Raw genomic sequence first — 20,297 nt, forward strand, 5'->3', positions numbered from 1 at the left:
AGAGGCATTAAAGCATTTAGCATACATTCAGACAAGTTGGTTCCCTTTTTTCCCCCCTCCCTCTGTCTAGACAGCTGTAAAACAGGGACCTGAAATGATGTGCAAGATGATTCTTCCATTAAATACTTCAGTCTTTAGTGCTGGCTTCACACCAGTGCAGTTAATAAATAAAGATTCTGCTAACAGTTCATTACTACAAAGCTCATTCTTGCTCAACAAAAGCAAGTAATGACAAAATGTATTTTCTTTCTATATTTATTTTATCAAAGAAAGCAAGCATCAAGATACTAAACCACATAGAAAGAATTATGAAATATTTCTTTCTTGTGCTCTGATGTGTTTCAATTAAAATATGCAAATATTCGTGTTTTTCTGGGACTTTTTGAATAGAATATTTAGAAAATGTTGATATGGACACTATTAATTGATTTTGCATTTCCTAGCTTCTTCTTCTGAAGGTTTTTACCTTATTTGTAATTTTGTTTCACCCAAGCATTAGCAAAAGACTGAGATCTGATTATCTTTCCCTGAAATGTAGCAAAACTGTAATTAACTCTCTGCTCTTTGACACCAGCAGTGAGTAACTGACATGGATAATAAATTTCTCCTCCAGTTTTTGTAATTGTTCAAGAGATGACAACAGCAACTGCAAGTGGAAGATCTCTTCCACAGATAAGCTTTGGCAGGGAAAAGCAGAATAAGAAGGAGATTTTGCATTTGTCTGATTTGGGCATCATATTTATAGGAAATTTGGTCTGATTATGTTACCCTGTGCAAGCAAAAGAGGTTTCACGTCTGTTCCCTGAGGCACAATCCCCTTGAAAATTCATCATCAGTTATTTGTTCTTTTTGAACGGTTAAAGCTGAAACATAATGCTTTGGTTCATCATGTGCTCTCAAGCCAAAATAAGAAGAAATGTCCGGACAGTTCATGGCCACATGGACAGACAGCAGCACCAGGCCCAGCTCCACCTGGCTCCTCGGCCATGTGGGACACAGGGCCCCAGGAGAAGCTCCTGTGCCTGCCTGCCACATCCCCTGTGTGGGAACCCTCCCAAAGGGGACAAAACAAGACTGGCACACCGTGGCTGCTGGCAGGCTGTCAAACGCACGCCTGGCAGAGGACAAGATTTCTTACATGATTTTGGTGTTGGATCGGAGGCCTGAAGTGCCACCAACCCCTGCACTGAAGAAAAGCCCAGTTCCAACCCGCTGATCACCAACAAACACACGCTGTCAGCTGGGGTGGGCACAGCTGGGACCTGCAAGTCCAGCTGCAGGAGCCAGGAAGCCTCTGTGATTGCTCCCTGCCTGACCAGCAGCCTGCTGACTTGGCCAGGGCTGTAGGGAAAGCCTCACACCGCAGTAATGGCCCCGTTCAAACATTTATTCTTCGGGATAACAGCCTGAATTTTAAATTTCTTTGCCTCTGCTGGTTACTTGCCTTAATGTTTCTGAACAGTAGTCCTCTGTTCCCCGAGAGAAAATGCATAGACTAATTTACATGCATTAAGTAGCATACTTATTTTCACGGCCTGCTCTTAAGATGCAGAAAGTTACACAGAAGTTCCTATAATGTAAATTAGAATTTAATATCCATACAGTTGCATCTTGAGAATATACCCTGGAGTATTTACTACCAAAGGATGACTACCAATTATTTATTTACTACCAAAGGATGACTTTTACCTTATTCAGTATGTATTTTGGTACACAGAATGGTCTGAGTACCTCTTTCACCTTAGGGATGTAAATAAATACTTTTATAAGCATGTTTATAAGCATTGTTTAACTTATATATCACAGTAGATCCTAAAATTCCGTATTTTTCTGCTTGCAAAAAAATAAATAGCAGGTTAATCCAAATGATACAACGAAAGGTAGAAAGCAACTGCTGCCTAGATGCTTTGGCTACACTGAATCATAACCATTTTCCCAAAATAGCTTTAATGAACTTATTTAAGCCCAGTCTTTTGCATGTCAAATGAGGCAGCACACAATACAAGAAAAACTGGAGAAACTGTGAAATGCTGAACAGCTTTCTTGGTAGCAGAAGACACAGACTGCTTGTCCTTAGGTGATCCCGTGATTCCTGCCTCCCCCCTTCCCTCCCATGTCTTTGGGCTCTAAGCTGAAAAGTGTCACACAGTCATGTGCAGGAGCCTAATGACACTGATTTTAGGAGCACATGGGATGGGCTAGCCACTTGCTAGCCCAGGCAGCCTGACAGCTACTGCTGAAGAACGTGTGGATGGTGAATGCATCGATTTGCCAGGTTGTTATAGTTGTTAAAGAAAGTGAAGTCTTCACATTCTGCCAAATACTCTAGGTGAGACTTGCAGCCAAGCCAAGAATTCTGGTCCTTCCCTAGCCACAGAAAGAGAGACACCCCTTGGTTCAAAATTCTGTCTTCTTGTCTCCATTGTCCGCAAGTAACTCCTCTGAGTGTAGATAAAACATAAAAGGTAACTCAGTGTGATCTAACTGAGCCAAGGAAAAGTGTGACTGGCCTTTTAGCCTACAGGGCAAACAGGATAGATCTTAGCATCAGGTTGGTTGTTGTTCACGAAATAAGCTGGTGCTTGTGTATCTACGTCACAGAGCAGCAGCATCTGTCCTTAGGAACTATCACTGGATCCACAGTCTCAACAAAGAGAAAACCAGGAAATCTTAAATGCACTAAGTAGTTGAGTAAATACATGATTCAGGGCTATTTTTATCTACAAATTTGTGAGAAAGCAGTAGATAGCTGCTGTCTTCCACAGACAGAAAACTTTTGTTTCCAGGTGTGTCAGCTCTGATGGATTCCATCAACCCTAAAACTTTAGCTTTCTCCAGAGCTCCTTAAGGGTTTAGCTCATCAAGCTCTGTTATCCATACCATGGCTCATGCTCTTACAATGTGTCTTTGCCAGCATCTGTTAAAGAAATGCCTCCCTCCAATTACTCCAAAATAAAAACAGGGACAGTTATTTTTTTTCTTTTCCTCTGTGACATCTTCTAGTTCAAGAAGTACTTCATCCTCACAGCTGAATTTCCTTAGGCTGCACACAGGCTGGGCTTGGGAGCAAATGATGAACCAAAGCATCATGTTTTAGCTTAAACCCTTCAAAAAGAACAAATAACTGATGATGAATTTTCAAGGGGATTGTGCCTCAGGGAACAGACGTGAAGCCTCCTTTGCTTGCACAGGGTAACATAATCAGACCAAACTTCCTATAAATATGATGCCCAAATCAGGCCTTGTTAGATCAAGATTCATAAATCTACTTTGCCACCTCATAGTAACAGCAGGAAACTCAGCAACAGAAGAACAGAGACTTATTGTTGCTCCTAGCTGTCTCTACTCCAAATTAAGCTCTTTCTGTGCAGGTTGAGGATGACATAGCTGCTACAGAGCATGTCAGATTGATTTTGCCAGCTATGTGCCTGCATGGGACAGCTTTTTAATTTAGTAACTGGAGGGTTAATTAGTTCTAGGAGTGTAAACAAGTTGGTTAAGCAGAAGTCCAGAAGAACTGCCACGTTCCAGGTGAATAAGACCTAGGAGTAGACTAAACATGTAACAAAAATAACCCATCTGTTTTCCTGAACACCTATTGCTAAATTAACACAAAGTCAGAATTGTGCAGAAGTCGGAGAGCTGCTGGCAACAAGATGGCAAGGCTGTTCTTCAGACCTGTGGGATTCTGAAAGAGTTTTCTGTAGGAAAATTCAAGTTGCATGTTTAGTAAGAGAAGCTTCTGATAATTAGAGCCCAGAAGTTTATTTCATAAATTTAAACATTTTATTTAAGAAGAAAAGATCCTTCTCCCAGAACATACTTCAGGAAAATTGTTGCACCATAGAACAGTCTGCAGAACTGCGATTTCATGTTTTGTCAGCAACTGAAGGAATTTTAGATGGTTGAGAAGATAATGACAAACTAGAAAATGGTTCAAATGGTCTCTCATTCTTTCAAAGAAAAAAAAAAAGGCACGAGTATTCCAATGATAATATTCCCAAATTTAAAAAAGAAAAAATCAGATGAAACCCAAAAGATTTTGTCTTGGTAAGTAAAACTGAAGCTTCACCAGGGAGGTCAGATCAACACCTCCATGCCAACATTTCCAAGTCACACTAGTTTTTCCATTATGAATCATTGTCATAAGTGTCCATTCTGGAAAGTCCTTGGACAGTCCAAATAGAAAACAAATGAGACCTTGTCTGGATACTCTGACTGAAAAGTGACATTTTCTGGCAAAATACATCTATTTAAAGGTCTCAGTAGTTTGAACGTTTGGGAAGATACTAAAATGCATAGCAAAAGCAGAAAAATATCAAGGAATTATTTTTCTTTGAAAACCAGAAAATTCAAAAGCCATCATTCACTTTGAAGGGAAATATAACAGAGTTAGGATTTTTAGGGAGGACTCATCTCTGATTTAACCTAGAATCATAGAATCACTACGGTTGGAAAATACAGATATTTCACAGGATATTTATTCTGAGTTGGAAGAGTCCCTCAATGATTACTGAGACCTCCAAAATCCTCAAATCCAACCTTTGACCAAACATCACCACCATGTCAAGTAAACCTGTGATGTCCAGTTGTTTCTTTAACACCTTCAGGGATGTTGACTCCACTACTTCCATGGGCAGCCTGTTCCAATGCCTTAAAACCCTTTCTAGAAATTCTGAAATTCTCCCTGGTCCAACCTTGACCTCCCCCGGCACAGCTTGAGGCCATTTCTTCTTGTCCTTTTTGCCTGGGAGAAGAGTCCAAGCCCCACCTGGCTACAATCTCCTTTCAGGAGGTGTTCTGAGGACAACCAGTCTTTCTGTTAAAGGCTGAGGCAAAGACAGCACTAGGTACCTCAGTGTTTTCCTCATCTTTGGTACCAGTGATTCCCCCTGGGTCCACTGAGGATTTCCTTGGCCCTTTCGTAGTACATATATTTATAAAACTCTTTCATAACCTTTGACAGCAGAGGTCAGATTGAATTCTATCTGAGCTTTTGGCTTTCTAATTTTCTGTCTACATGACCTAATGACATCCTTGCATTCCTCCTGAGTTGCCTGACCTTTCCAAAAGTCATACACTCTATTTTTTTCCCTGGGTTCCTGTGTAAGATCCGTGTTAGCCAGGTTGGTCTTCCTCCCAGATAGCTCATCTTTCAGCACATAAGGACACTGCTTCTGTGCCTTTCAGATCTCCTCCTTGAAGTACGTCCAGCCTGCGTGAATGTCTTTGTTATTAAGGACTCTTTCCCAAAGGACTCTCTGAACCAGTATCTTAAACAGGCCAAAGTCTGCTGTGCCCAAGACAGCCTCTAACCATCACCTTTCCAACTTGTAATCAACTGCTTCATCCCCTATGGATGACTCCAAAGACCACCATTTCCCTCCAAATCCTGGGCTTTAGCACCTACCCTGTTCTCAGAAACACACTTAGGAATGATGTGTTAGTGATGAAAATCACGAGTACAGCTATGCTGGACTGCAGAAGATACTGTTTTTCTTCAGTAACACATTCAGGAAGTATTGTCACTGTTCATTTTTAGCCTACTCAAGTTCTAGGGGAGCACACACACACTACATTGAAGTGTCTCATTTGTATACATCAGGCCATCCACATTTTACCATATGGAGGTATCACATTATTAATAGCTGTTTTCCTTAAATAGGCTACAGTTTGCTTAATCTTTCTTTCTTGTGCATGATCTTGCAAGAGTAAAAAGGCTTTCATACAAGGGCTGTGTTTTTATATGCAAATCCATTATTTGATTTCCCACTTTTTTTGTCCCTGCATTATCATGAATATTTCTGATGAATGTTTTATGGGTTAGGTTTAGGATTTGTGAGCTATTTCACATTTTATCTGTTTGCTATATCATCTGCAAATACCACAGTTTTGTTGATGTTGATTGGTCTCATTTACATATTTATCACACTTTTATTTTCAAGGATGTTTTGCTATAAACTGACTGTCCCCATTTCTCCTCCATGTACTACTAGTAGATAGATGTATTTTCAAACTGAGTCCATTTCCATATATTATTTCTTTTGGTTAACAATAAATCACCACTTAGAAACATCCCATTCAATGCCTTCATACACATCTGACATATGGTTTCTGAGTAATTAAAGATAACAGAAGCAGTTCACAATGCACTTTGCAACCCACTTCACAATCCAAAGTGCTCAGTGACTTTCCATAAAGACTATGCTGAAATGAACCCTCACCACCTTGTTGCTAAATCCCTTACTCATGCACGAGTACAAGGGAGAAGGGTAGAAATGATGCAGAGAAATGTCCTTTGGAGTTTTGCCATGACACACACAGCACTGAAAAAGGTACTGCATTTTAAGTACATTTCCCTACTCCCACTCAGACTGCTCTCAGGTAAACAGCCTGTTTGTGAACCTCTCCTGTCAGGGTGCAAGTGCTGTTCTGTTTCTAAGCAAAATGTGATTTGCCAATATATGAAATATTTCAGAAAAGATCATACATGAGGCAGAGTAGTTCAGGTTGGACAGTGAGTGTTATAATTTCTGGTGCTAGCACCAGCTAAGCCATAGATTTTCTGTTGTTGAAGAGAAGTAGGAAACATATTCCTAAGGGTTTTCTCCCTTCTAGTGGTGGAGCTGCAATTCCTCCACAATAGCATACTAATGAATGCAAGATACATCTGTTCATCAAAGGTGCTCGTAATTGCATCTCCAGGCTGATCATTAAAATTCACAGAAATGAGCTGCTTACACTCTTTGTGTACTAAGATTTTTGGATCTATCACCCATAAGAAACTTACACATTCTGCCAGCTGCCTCAGAACCTGCACAAAACAATCTTATTTATTCATTACTGAAAAGAGAATTAGTTGACCTATTATTAACAGGAATTCTTTCCTCCCTAATCTTTCCACTGTTCCACTCCAAAACTCAAGAAATGATGAGTTTCCTGTGATCTTCTGCTATGGCACTATATTTATTAACTACAATGACACTCCATGCTCAACCAGCCCTTTGACTGAAGACTGCTCGATTGGTGATATGAAAATGTATTTATGACAACATTGTTCTGGAAGGTGTCAATAAAAAAGCATTCCATTTTTTCTTTAAACAGAAAGATAAAACTATATGAAGCTCAGTGACAGGGACTTGCTCACAGGCTGTAATAGGAGCTGCAATCAGAAAGTGCTGCTTGGAGTAAAATAGTTGTTTCCTGATAAATATTGACACAATACATACATTTTCTCTAGGTCAACAAGTCCTGCGAAAGCTCCTTTGGGAATGGCTCTTATCTTGGTGAGGACAAATCTCCTGAAAATAGAGAAAATGGGGTGATTATTTACTATTCATTTACGCAGTAAATTTTACTGATTATTTACGCAGTAGCCTTGCAGCACAGGAGAGGCCTTTCTCAAAGGCACAAGGATGGTCTCTGGGCTGAAGGCTTTGGCATCTAAACACAGATTTAACATTGAAAATTACAGCACAGCACTGGGGCTCTTCAGGGGAAAAAGTGTCCACTGGTAAGTGACATTTCCTTGCTTGCTTCAGGAAGAAACTCAGACTTGCAGCTCTCTGTTTGCTGAGAGGGAACAGCATCTTTCTCAACTACTCTTTTGAGTGATGCTCAAGCACAGGGTGAAGCAACCCTGTGGAGCCAGACTGGGATGAAGTGCTTACTCAAGGCTGTAAAGTGATCCATCCATGCTCATGCAGGAAAATTCCTTAACATGCTGCACAGATAATTTAAGGAGTCAGTTACTGTGTCCAATCATTGCAACTTTAATAATTTTATGGCTTCTCACAGTCTCCTAATTAGCTCATAATGTGCTACAAAATTGGGACTTTGGAATATTTGATCACACGTGCACCACGACAACATTTTTATCATTTTTAAAGGTCACAGAATACACTTTATGAAGAAACCTCATTTGAAATATCATGCAAGCCTTTTTGTTAACCTGGAGTCATCTCCTTTAATTGCAACAAACAAAAAAGAACTAGAAAACTTCTGATGGAACTCAGCAAATAGGGTTTCTACTACTCCTCAGAGAAATAAGTTGTCATCTGCATGACTGTTGTCTTTCACACATTTAATCATTGATAAGAAGCTAGCAGGAAAAAATGCATATACTAACATGGCCTGCTCATCACAAAGCATCAGCTAATATTGGTTGCATTGACAGACAGTTGTTATAATTTTTTTTTCTTTTAAAAAAACCCACTCAACCATGTTACATACATGAACCCATTACATACATACATACATCACACCCCGTAATTCAGTTTCTTAGCCTATTTTTCCATGGAAATAGAAATGAATTTGTCTCTTGTTTCTTTTTCACAGAACATATCTGCCAGACCACTCCTAATTTTTATCATCTCAGAACTGGTTTTGCATGGCTCTTTGGGATCACCTTTCAGCTCAGATGCTCATTGTAAGGTCTACAGGAGGACAGAAATGGGAACTCAGCCTGCTATTACCTGCTTTGCAGTCCTGCAAATTTTAACATAATGCCTCAAAACTAGAGACTTACTTCCTTACCATTCACATAAAGTATTCATGCAATCCTCATCTATGTTTTATTTCAGATGATTAGCTGAGAATTTTCATGGGACATTATCATATTTTAATCAAAATTTTAGGGGAAAAAAACTATTATTCTGTCAGAGTACCAATGTGACAAGTTTCATATTTTTTAAATGTAGGTCTTTACTTGAATCTATCCCCTCATGAGTTAATATTTACTTAAGCAGGAAAAAGTCAATGTACACCTCACCTAGTTCTAGAGATGCCATAATGATTACACTAGGAGTGAACTTGGTCTCACACTTCTTTTAAAATTGAAATTTATGGTATTCTCAGTCGTGAAAGACGATGAAGTCAGTTTGGTATTTCATTATTCTTGTACTATCATTAATGTAAATCAGAAAGAGCTTCAACACACTGTCACACAAGAATTACAGTATTGAGATGATTATGCAAATGTTAGAAGGATAAAAGAGCTTCCAGAAAAAGCCTAACCTGGATTAGGCAATTTGTAAAACCTGACTGAGAACAGGGCTGGTGTAATGCATGCAAAGCTGTGGCTGGGCTTTCAGAGTGGCTGGGTACAATGGATCCTTGCAGAACGCCCAGCAGGCTTAGCGCTACAAAGCTGAACCATCAGGAAACCCTTTAACTTTGATCTGATTTGAAATCTCTCTCAAACTCTGCTTTGTAGAAATGCACGCCTAATTTCTGAGCCCAAGAGAAAGGGCTTTGTCTGAAAAGCCACCTATCATTTTTTTATGGTTGTGTGCTAAAATGAATCCTCTCTCTTCAGGAGAATGTCATTCGGACATTAATTTTTAATTAAACACTGGCCTGTGTGTGCTTCACCACAACAAGAAATTACAGTTTGATACAGAAAAGAATGAAAAGAAGGGAACCTCATTCATAGATGGGGTTACCAATATGAGAAAAGCCACATCTGCATAGAACTAAAAATCAGACCTTGAGTTTCTTTGTTGAAGATCCTGATTTCCTGTGTTAATAAGGTGCCAGAATTCAGAATGCATGTGTCTAATGTCCTGAAGTAGTTAAAACAGAATTGATGTTTAATAGCTGAAATCTCATATTCCACTTAAAAAAAAATAAGGTTAATTGTTTTTAAACATCTTTGAGTGAGCTACAGAAAGCCAGACTTTAAGGCATAACTAACAGTGAAAATTAGAAACAGCTATTCACTGAGTTATCAACTGTATAATGAATATAATCTATTATAACCAGCCAAATTCTCTACTGTCAATAAATCTCAGCAATTAGTCTCCAAGAATCAATCTGTACTTAACATGAGATACTGGCTGTTCAGTACCAATCCTTTCTGAGGTACATGGAGAAAATAAATGGAAACATTTCCTAGGTTTTGTTTCTGGCACTATTTTAGGGTCAAATAAATGAATACAGCCCACCTTTGCTCAAGCATGCTTCATGTCAAGAGAAGCAAGTAAAGAAAAGCTTTCCTTAAAAAAACATGTACTTAAGAGAGAGATGCAGTATTTAGTCCTAAAAATTCATGTTGGCACTTAGGCACCAGCAAGGAAAGCACTGAAAGGCCTAAAAATTCAATGAATGGTGTGAAATTGAAAACCCAGAGCCAGGTGCCCAACACAAGACATGAGGAAGTCCTAGAAGGATTCCAGTGTTGGAGCCACCAAAAACTTAAGAAATGACACAGCAGGAAGCATGGAAAAAGGAAACAAGCCCCAGATGGTCACTGCATTGTGTGAAGGCAATACACATATCAGGGAATAGAAAAATGGCAGTATTAACTGTTGTTAGTCACTATGTAAAAGGATAGATTCAAGTCTGGCCCATTGCTTCAATACATGCCATGATATCCCTAAGACATTTCTAAATCCTGACTTAAATATCTGTTAAAAGTGATTCTTGAGGAATTTATTAGTAGGAACTGAAGACATCTGCTCCAGTTTTACTATCACACTAATACTTTCTATATTTCTCTGGACTGAACATGCAAAATTCCCCCAGATTTTTTCCATTTTTCATTTTAAATTGTTTAATATATCTCTTTATTAAATCATTTTCGTTTGTCTTATGAATGGGTGTGAGTAAACTCCTCTATTGTGAAGTTACTAAAAATGTTGCTACTTAAAGCCAAACCTGTCAGGACAAGGACAGAACCACCTCCTACAGATTTGCTTATTTGTATAGGGACATCTAAACCTGATTGTTTAAAACAGTGGTGTCTTGGTTGTTATGAAGCCACTGACCACAGATGACTTGCACTTTATGCCACTGTGAAGAACAAACAACACAAATGCATCTTGTTTCTCTATGGCTGTGTCTATACAGTATCACAGAAGTATCATTGTAACAAATTAATCTCAAAGCCTAAAGAGGACATGATGCAAGGAACAGAAATTAGCAGGTACTGCTAAAATGTTCCTGAATAACCCTCTAACATTTCCAGTTGTGAAGAGATTTATTGATCTTTTCTTAAAATAGAGTCTTCTTCGGCTGAAGTAGTTCAGACAGGCACAGCGTAAGATATGAAGGAAAAAAAAATCCTCAGAAAAATTAATGTTCTCTCATCCAGCCCCATATGATTCCAGTGATAGAAAAGAGATTGACCTCACCATGAAAGGATGGAGGACTGGATGTCATTATTCAAATATCTGATGCTTAAGGTATGGGTGATTAAAAAAGACTTGTTAAATTAAAAGATAATAAAAGTGGACCTATGCAGGTCATTTCTGCTAATTGTCTCTGAAAAAAAATGCAAAGGAAATCTGTGAAGTCAAAGTAACTGCCCTGTGTTTGTGAGGTTAGCCATTTGTGTTCAGAATGGTGTATTTTACATATTCATCAAATGGATTTTCAGACCCTGGTTGCTCAAGTTTTTCTTGAACAATTATTAAGGTGCTCTTTGGCATAAATTTTCCACCAGAACTTGCTCTCACACTGCTTTGGTGTCCCCTCCTCCCAGCCCCCTTCCTTGGAAAAAGCCTGCCACTGGCAATAACCTTGCACAACAAAGAACTGCACTGATTATCAAAAACTAGACTGGTTAAAAAAAATAAAACGATTGCTGCATCATAAAGCCTGGCTGAATGTAGGTCTTTCAAAACACTCTTTAAAACTCATTTCTTAGATCTACTTAAGTCACACACAGTTAATCAGAAAAGTGTGTGCATTGTAGAATTATCTTCCCTGCCTCATGTAAATTGCAAATTCTTGACGTTAAAATGAACTATATCATGCAGATACTATAAACTTTATAACTTAAACACCAAAGGAAAATAAAATAAAAAGCCAAAAAGATTCAGTGACCATAATGCTAAATCACCCACTTTGTTTCCAAATAAATAAATGTGATAGGATTTTGAAGAACATTTTTACTTTAATCTCTGAGCTAATAGACTGATGCTATCACCTTCTAATCCTCTGCAGCAATGTGCATTTTGTCAAACAAAGATTTATAGTGAAAATTAATTTACTCTCTGTAATTCTTTTTGGTTGTTTCTTTGTTGTTTCTTTGTTTTTTGCTTCTTGCTTTGGAGATGTGCTGGAGGTTTCAGCACAAGCAACAGATGAATTTTTGCTTTACATCAGGGGAAGACAAAATGATTCTATGACCTATTTAGTGTGCTCTTGATTAAATGCATGAATCAACAAGATCCTGCATCCTGGTAGGTTTTTTTTTTTTTCTTTTGTTTTTGCTTGATTAGGCAATACAACAGTGAAGGACTATTTTGCTTTTCACTCTGTAAAAGGAGACAAATAGATACTGCAGACCACAACCCAGATGGTGTAAATCAATTGATCTGTGTCACTTTGGCCCTAAACTTCTGTCCTAATTCTCACTAGAGTGAATAATGAGATTCCTTAGAGCTAAATGCGATTTAATTTAAATTTATGAAGAACATTTATAAGCCTCCAGCTCACTGAAATGGGTCCACACTGTCATATGACTTCACTGTGACTAGAGTCTGGTTCTAGTGAACATCTCACTGGGAAGGGACATATGTACATACATGTGAACATTAAAGTATTTCTCCTACTCAGTTGCCTAGGTGGAAAATTTCTGGAATCTATTAAGTAGGTTGTAGGTGCTTTCAGACAAAGCTATATTTTCCCTTTCCTAACAGCAGGTAGAGAGGAGTATGAAAGTCATAAATTGGATGCTAAAACATCAGGCTTCAAAAACCATCAAGCTAAATGCAAAACCATTGGGTTTATTTGCTTTTTGGTATTAAAGTCTTTAGAGTGCATTCATATCATGCTGCCAAGCTATTTTCAACAGTCATGAGGCTTTAATTTAAGAATGGGAAAAGATTTGTATTAGTCACCTCAATTCCATGGGATCCTGAAGTAGGGACTTTGTAAAGCTGAGTAAAGCAGGGCCATGAGGAATGGCACAGACAGTGACAAAAAACATCTCCCACCATCCAGCTCATCTTTTCAGAGAGATATGGCACTATTTTAAGAGAAAACCAAAGCCAAGCAGAATATTTTTCTTAGAATAACTATTCATGTAACTGCAGATTCATTTCAAAGAGTGGACTCCGATAGCACAAGCACACTTGAATAATGGAGGAAGAGCTTTGCAATTCATTTGTTCAACGGAGACACGATCCATGGATTTGAATGTCTGAGAGGCCCTACTTCACACATATGTAAATGGATTTTTGAGAGAAAGAGCGTAATCCCTTGCTAACATGCACAATCTGGATTGAAGCATCTGATCATTGCTACACCTAATGTGCTTAAATCAGCTGCTCATCCCTTTTAAATGCTTGAGAAAGAAGTTATCTAGACAGTGCAGCTGGTTTATTCCTCTTGTGGGATAATAAAAGCTGGTAAAGGTGAGTATTCCAAGGAAAATCTAGGCAGTTCATATTTTATGAAGAAGACAGAAAACTTAGGGTTAATCTGGGAGGGAACGCGTCCTCCTTTCAGGAAGGCTACTTAGGAACCTCTTTAGGTCTGGGAGTAATGTAAAGGGCATCTGTGAGAAAGAGAAAATATTTTGGTTTGTGAGCTATTAAAGCAAGTATTGTACAGACAAAGTAAATACAATTAGAACTGTGATTATAAAGTTATTAATGATGTCTGTCTGCTTTGCAGGTCTGAATCTAAAAGACAGTAAGTGCGGCAGCTGATGAAAAATCACTCCTTAATCTTTATCAGTGGCCTCCCATAAAAATCAATTTCCTCTTCTTTTTGGAATTAGATTAGAAGGATAATTAACTGTACTGATTGCACTCCTATTCTAAATTTAGTTAACACTTACCAGTGTAATAATGCCCCCCAGCCACAAAAAGCTGCAGGAAAGCGTTTCAAGATCACACCCCCAATATCCTGCAGGCTTTTCACTTGCAGAGTGCCCACAACACCACAGCATGGATAACAACGTGCCTGTTTTCCCAGCAGAGCTGTGATGCTGCTCCCACAGGCACACTGCAAATTTGCTGTGGGATTTGTTATTCCCGGAGGAACTTGCTTAGGTCAGCTAATTAATTGCACACAGCTGCCCGTAGGCAGCTAACAGCTGATAAGGAGAGATAAGGAAACAGAAAACTGTTGAGAAAAAGGAAAAACAAACAACAAAACAACCAAGCACCTAAAAGATTGTAAAAGTGGTCAAGCAATGGGCTTGAAGAGCTTACTCTCCCTCCTCCCTAACTTAGTTTTCCAAAGCCATGGCATGTTTAGTCTCAGCACTGATAGCCTTTTCATTTCTGGACAAAGCACACACTGTCCTCAGTAGCACTGCTACATCCCCCACGGCAGCAGATAGGTTCCTTCTGAGGTCACACGTGCACCCAGTTAAAAATAAAACTCCAAGGTGCTTTTAAATAGCTCTGCTCGAATAGGGTAGGAGGAATCTGGATGTGGAGGAGCAGGAAAGAAAAAAAAAAAAAAAAAAAAAAAAAAAAAAAAAAAAAAAAAAAAAAAAAAAAAAAAGAGAGAGAGAGAGGATGGCAAAACTCCCAACCAGAAAAAGGAATGCAACACCAAGGCTTTTACTTGTTCTGAGATATTTAATGGTCACCAGTTATTGTAGTTATTTCAGTGTATTTAGGTTGGGTTGATTTACATTGAGGTAAAGCTGGAGAGGCACAAGAGTTGTGATTATTCAGACCAGCTGCTTGTGTGTGTTAACTCACTTTGTAAAGTCCCTGACAATTAATTTTGTTGAAGATTTAGGTGCAAGCAGCAGTAGCACACAAGACATGTCACAAACACAAATGACATCAGGTAAAGCAGGCAAAGCAATGCTGTCTTGGCAGGAAGGATCCCCTCCCTACTTTAGGCTTACCCAGAGCTGTAGCAAAGCAAAGCTGGAGCTCTGGATTCCTCTACAGTATATACACACAGAGAAAAAAAGGCTTTGCTGCTGAGCACAAATTGCAACAAACAAGTCATCTTTAGGCCTCTGAGCAGAATCACAGTTATCAGGTTCGCATCTGGGAAGAGTTTAACTGCTTGGAATGAGTTACCACAAAAAAGGACAGCAGTAAGCTTGAAAGCACAGTAAAAATTGCTTCTATTAATGTCAAAGGCATACTGTGAAAAGTGTTCTGTGTAAGATAAATAACACAAGTGAATGAAGTTATCCTGTCCTGGTTACAGAGAGGCAGGAAATAGTGATTACTTTATTTTTACAAATAGCTATACTTTTATTAGTATTGATTATCCTGTAAGACACCATGCTACTTTTAGAAGAGCACACCCTTGTTCCTCACAGCTTACTCACAGGGGCCTTTGAGAAATGCACAGCATGTGATGAATGTACAACTTCCTTAAAACCTGACCTTGATATCTGCAACCATCTTTACGGTGTGGAGGAGCCATTAAAAATTCATTTACTCTGAGCACATTCTTGGTGTTACATCTATTTATATTAACATCTCTGCATACTTTCCTAACAAAAGGAACATTGTACAAGTACTGGGTATTTTGTTCTTGCAAAAACAATCTTTTACTTTGTGTTCTTTCCCATGGGCAACTTGTCAAGGCAAATATGGTTCTGGAAAATGTCCACAGTCCAATCAGATGGGAGGCTTTTTAGGTATTGTCTTTACAGCTTTCTTCCCCTTTTTTGATTCAGTGCAAGAATAGCCATCCTGCTCACACACAGCCAGTCGCTTAGACTCTTCCTGTCTCAAGAGTGTGTCAAAAAAATCTTACTTCACAGCAGGGAGAGAACAGGGGTTTGTTCATCATCTGAGGTCATCCCCGAAGGGTGGCAAGTGTTCCTTGTGTGTAGTGTTTCTACCTCTAAGACTTTGGGACTTTCTATGTTGGCAGGCCCACCATACATGATGATATTTTTATCGATCGAGACAAATCCTCCAGGGACAAAATCTCAGAAGTTCTGAGTTGGGTGCCTCAGGAAAGGTAAAAGAGAAAAGGAAGCTTTTCTGCAAAAGTTCTTGCTGAACCATCAGCGGATAGCAAAACAGCAAATACTACCTGTGATACTTACCTGTATCACTTTATCTTGATGAATTCGTTAGAAACAGCTAGAGTGCTTTTTATCTCCTTTCTCATCCATATCTTCATAGGCACTAAACCTGTGCTGCTTAATGGGACACAGCTAAAATATCCCAGAATATTAATGAAATAGAAAGAAAGACACTCGCTGTTACATTCCCTGCTTAGCACACAGTAACTGGGTCCCCACCAAATATTTGGATTAATTTGGATACATGCAAAGGCTTGTTTGAAGTTGTAATGAGACATCAGATACTCCTGATGCCAGAGCAGTCAGAAACCATTTAAGAAACAGTACTTGGACACTCGACTGTACTCCTCTTCCCTATCTGAACATAAGCTTTGCAAAAGTAAATATTCTCTCTGCTATCTATTACGCGCTGTATTTTCTAAAAAGCAGCGTGAGTGTCCAACACAGCTAACTCAACTGGAATTCTTGGAAAACAGCCTCTCTGGGAGGAGGGGTCCCAGAGGCAAACAGCACCTACCCTGCTCTTCCCAGGACACCAGTCAGACTTGTGCTAACACAGCTGTCCTGAACAACAGAAATGTACTGGGCCTGTGCCACATGCTCCTGCTTCTCCTACACCATGGCAAGTGGAGAATTTACTTCTTTTTAACTACTGAAGCCCACATTTAAATTTTAAATGCTCAAGTTTCGAAATAACATTAAAAGTGACAAAGCAGAAAAAAATCCCCAACTTTGGTCACTCCAGCACCACGCAAAAAAGGACAAAAAGGACAAAAAAGGACATCTCCTCTGGCCATGCATTCCTCTAGTCTGAATATCTCTGCTGACTCTTTCAGGGACAGAGAAGCTGGCTCCTGGAATTGCTGCAGCATGTGCAAGAGGGTGAACCATGAAGCCCACCAAGAATGGGAGTACCCAGGAGATTAAAGTGAGCAACAGGTTCCAGTAATTGTAAAAGAGCTCACAGTCCTCTCACTGTAATGCACTTTTCATATTCTATTCAAGTCCTGTAAACATTCCTGTTCACTGCCATTGCTCACTACACACTCCCATATCACTGGTCCTCTTCCCAGTCACAGAGCTTCCCATTGCAAGAGCTTTTCTCAGCTCATCTCTTGGGGATTGCTCAGGGAAACAATCACAGGGATATCAACTGGAGGCGCCTGGACTCTTCCAATATTGTCCTGTACTCTCCTGAGAGTATCTCTGCTCCCTCACAGTCTTTCTCTGTTATTGAGGTCCCTTCCCCATAGACATCACCAATTTGATAGGGAATGAAAAAGCAAGGAATTCGCCTTACTTCTCCTAGTACAAAAACAAATAAATAATTAAATTTTCCCATTATTTTAGCAGGAAATACCTTGCCACTGCAAAAATCTAAGTTTATCTATCTGCCTTCCATTAGCCATGGATTTATTTTCACATATTAAAGTGATGCTCCCGAGTAAATACAGCATGGCAGCTAGTGTGCCACTATCCTTAAAAATACTAACAGTACTATTTCCTTTAAGACTGACAGGTCTCTTTTCAGTAATACACAGGACAAAGCCTGCACTGCTGTCAAGCATGGATCTTTATTGCATTTGAAAGTGAATAGTATTGTTTCAGAAAGAGGCCATCTTGACCACACTGGCAACTGAAATGCCAGGTTGTGTTCAGAATAAAGATGGGCTTCGTGCTTTCACCTTCAGAGTGCTTCTCAAACATGAACGCTCCATGGAGCACTTAAAAAAAATAAACATACATGGTCCTCCTAAAAAGGGTGATAGAAGAGTGAAGTAGAGATGGGAGAAGCTTGACCTGCACGTGGCACAGCTGCAGATCATGGAAGACCTCTAAGAAAGAGTTTAGCAGTTATGCCTGGGAAATGATATTCTTTGCAACACCCAACCTCAGTGGATGAGACTTCTGCCCCCTTCCTACACACCCTTCCATCATATTTCTTGATTTGAATGTGACATAAGCTCTCTAAATGACTGTGATAGGCATCTCCTTGCATAAAACTGGGTAAAAAAGGCATGTAGATGTGGCACTTGCTGATACCATTTAATGCTTTCAGCACCTCATTCAGACTCCTATTTCATTGCACAGAATTGGCTCCACAAGACACCACCAAAAATAAATGTGACAAAAACACTTCAGCATTCCTTAATAATGAAAATATTAAAAGAATGTCTCAGCTCACCACAAATTCTTTTCCTAGGTAATTTTGATAATCTTTATAAAATCAGGCTAATTGAACAGCCAGTGCATAGTCTCAATTGTCCCTTACTCTTCTCCCAGGCCCTCTTTGGGAGGCAGACTTGAAGGCAAATTCAGGCTCATAATACTCTAAATGCTTAAGGGGTTTTTGTCACTTGCTTGCTGCACTCTTTTTCTAAAACCATCCTCTCCCTTCTCTCCTGTAAAAACAGAGGGTGAAGTTCTGATCCCTTCCATCTCAAAAAGGGTATTTGACTACTGGGAAAGGTAAAGAGGAGTGCACTACTGCTGATCAAAGACATGATATGACTTTTGTAAGAGGAATAACCAATTTGACTTTCTGGCATGGAAAGCTTAAAGGGATGCTAGAGGTCCACAGAAGTCCTGGAGAGGGTAGGCAAGGACTGCTGCTTCAACACAAATGTCAGGCAATCCCCTGGACTGGAATTATTTAGAGCCTGGAGGAGTATTGTGTTAAATTATCTTGAATGCTTGTCTGATTCTTATGCTACCCTTGGCAGCTCCTAAGACTCCCTGTTGTGCATAGGATACTTGATTCACTTGCAGCCATAGCTGATACTGCAGGGACAGAGCAGGCAAAGGAGGGGGTCCCTTCCTACAAAAGGAAAAACTTACCATGACCTGCCTTTGCTGGGCTGTAACCCTGCCTGGAGACCCAGGGGCAAGGCAGTGGAAACTGGGAATAGCATGGCCTCAGCTGGAGCTGATGGGTGAAATTTGAGTTGCTGACCCCTTGCTGAAGATGCTCTCTGGGCCATACAATATCGCTGTGAAGGCTTGGGGCAAGATCATGTAAACAGCTGTGGGGAGTTTCTTTCTTACTGCATCTGAACAACTGTGGTTTTACTTGAATGTTGGTTGTAGCAAGTATCCCATCAATAATCTACCTGTGGCTTTCAAGTCAAAGCAAAGATATCTTCCTAATGCACTACATAAGGCATTTCTAACCTATAAAGACATATTCAGCAAAACTGGCTCCATCTTGCTGTGCCCATATTGATTCTGAATTAAAGCACAGTGTTTTCAAAGCCAGACCAAGGCTTCAGAGGATATTACTCTGTGTTACCTTGTGCCTGTTTCCTTCATGACAATATCAAGGCTTATGTTTTGCCTGATTGATTTCAGCTGATAGTTCTGACACACTGCAAAAGCAATTGCAGGCTTTAGACTGTGAGGATGACCAAGCAGACCTCAGCATAACTTAGGAACTATGAGATTTTTTTTACTGTGAAAAGATTACATTACAGCAGCAAACACTGAAAAATGCACTAGGCACAATATGCAGTCCCTGCACAAGCAGGATACTCAGAGAGCTTGGAACCAGTCAAATAATTTGGAACTTAAATATTTAAATAATCGTGTTAAACTGGGGTACAGAAGGCCCAATAGCATCACCTACAAAACACACTGACAGTAAATAAAATATCACTAAGTCACTAAATGCTGATCTTTGCCCAGAAATTCAAAGCCAGCTTGGTGCTGAAAAGTGTCTATTTCTTTAAGGTTCCTTTTTTAATGTGTTTGGAATAATAAGGGCTTCATTCATTCAATTTATCTAAGTCTGAATAAAGGTATTTATTTTTAGAGAACCCAGCCCTGGGGTGATAACCCAGCCCTTAGACAAACCTGTGCTGCCCAGGAAATACAGGGAAAATACTTCCTCTGCTGGCTCTTAGTTTAGGAACATGGTGACTCCCATGAACTCCAAGATGGGAAGATTGGATTTAAGAAAATACTTTTTTTTCTAGCATAAAGGTAATGCTTTGATTTAAGCCAACAGAGAACAATACACAGGGGGCCACATTCTGAACAAAACCTGCATGAAAAAGAGCCATGTAAACTTTCCTTAGTTCACTTCATGTATCAGAAAAAGGAATCTAAACCCCCCTGCTTGCACTGGAGGTGTGAAACAAAATGCCTTTTTTCTCAGAGAGAAACAGAGGACCGAAAAAACCCCCACAGAACAGAACTCTGCTTGAAAACAAAGTGAAAATAAATCAGCACTGAATGGATTAGCTTCAGATCAGACTGCCTAGAGCAGACTGATCTGAAACAGCAGAGCACTCAGGGCTTGTGTTTTTTAAATTAGTTTTAATAAATAGAATCA

General features: G+C 39.5%; 1 protein-coding gene across 1 annotated transcript in view; it reads right to left on the reverse strand.

Moving 5' to 3' along the window:
- Positions 1–20,297, reverse strand: part of FSHR (follicle stimulating hormone receptor) — an 82,415-nt gene that overhangs the window by 45,629 nt on the left and 16,489 nt on the right. Inside the window, exon 2 of the mRNA XM_063391209.1 lies at positions 7,230–7,301. Coding sequence (XP_063247279.1) covers positions 7,230–7,301 — 72 coding nt within the window. The remainder of the gene's footprint in view (positions 1–7,229; positions 7,302–20,297) is intronic.

The sequence above is a fragment of the Prinia subflava genome, chromosome 2, assembly GCF_021018805.1.
Source record: "Prinia subflava isolate CZ2003 ecotype Zambia chromosome 2, Cam_Psub_1.2, whole genome shotgun sequence".
NCBI lineage: Eukaryota > Metazoa > Chordata > Aves > Passeriformes > Cisticolidae > Prinia > Prinia subflava.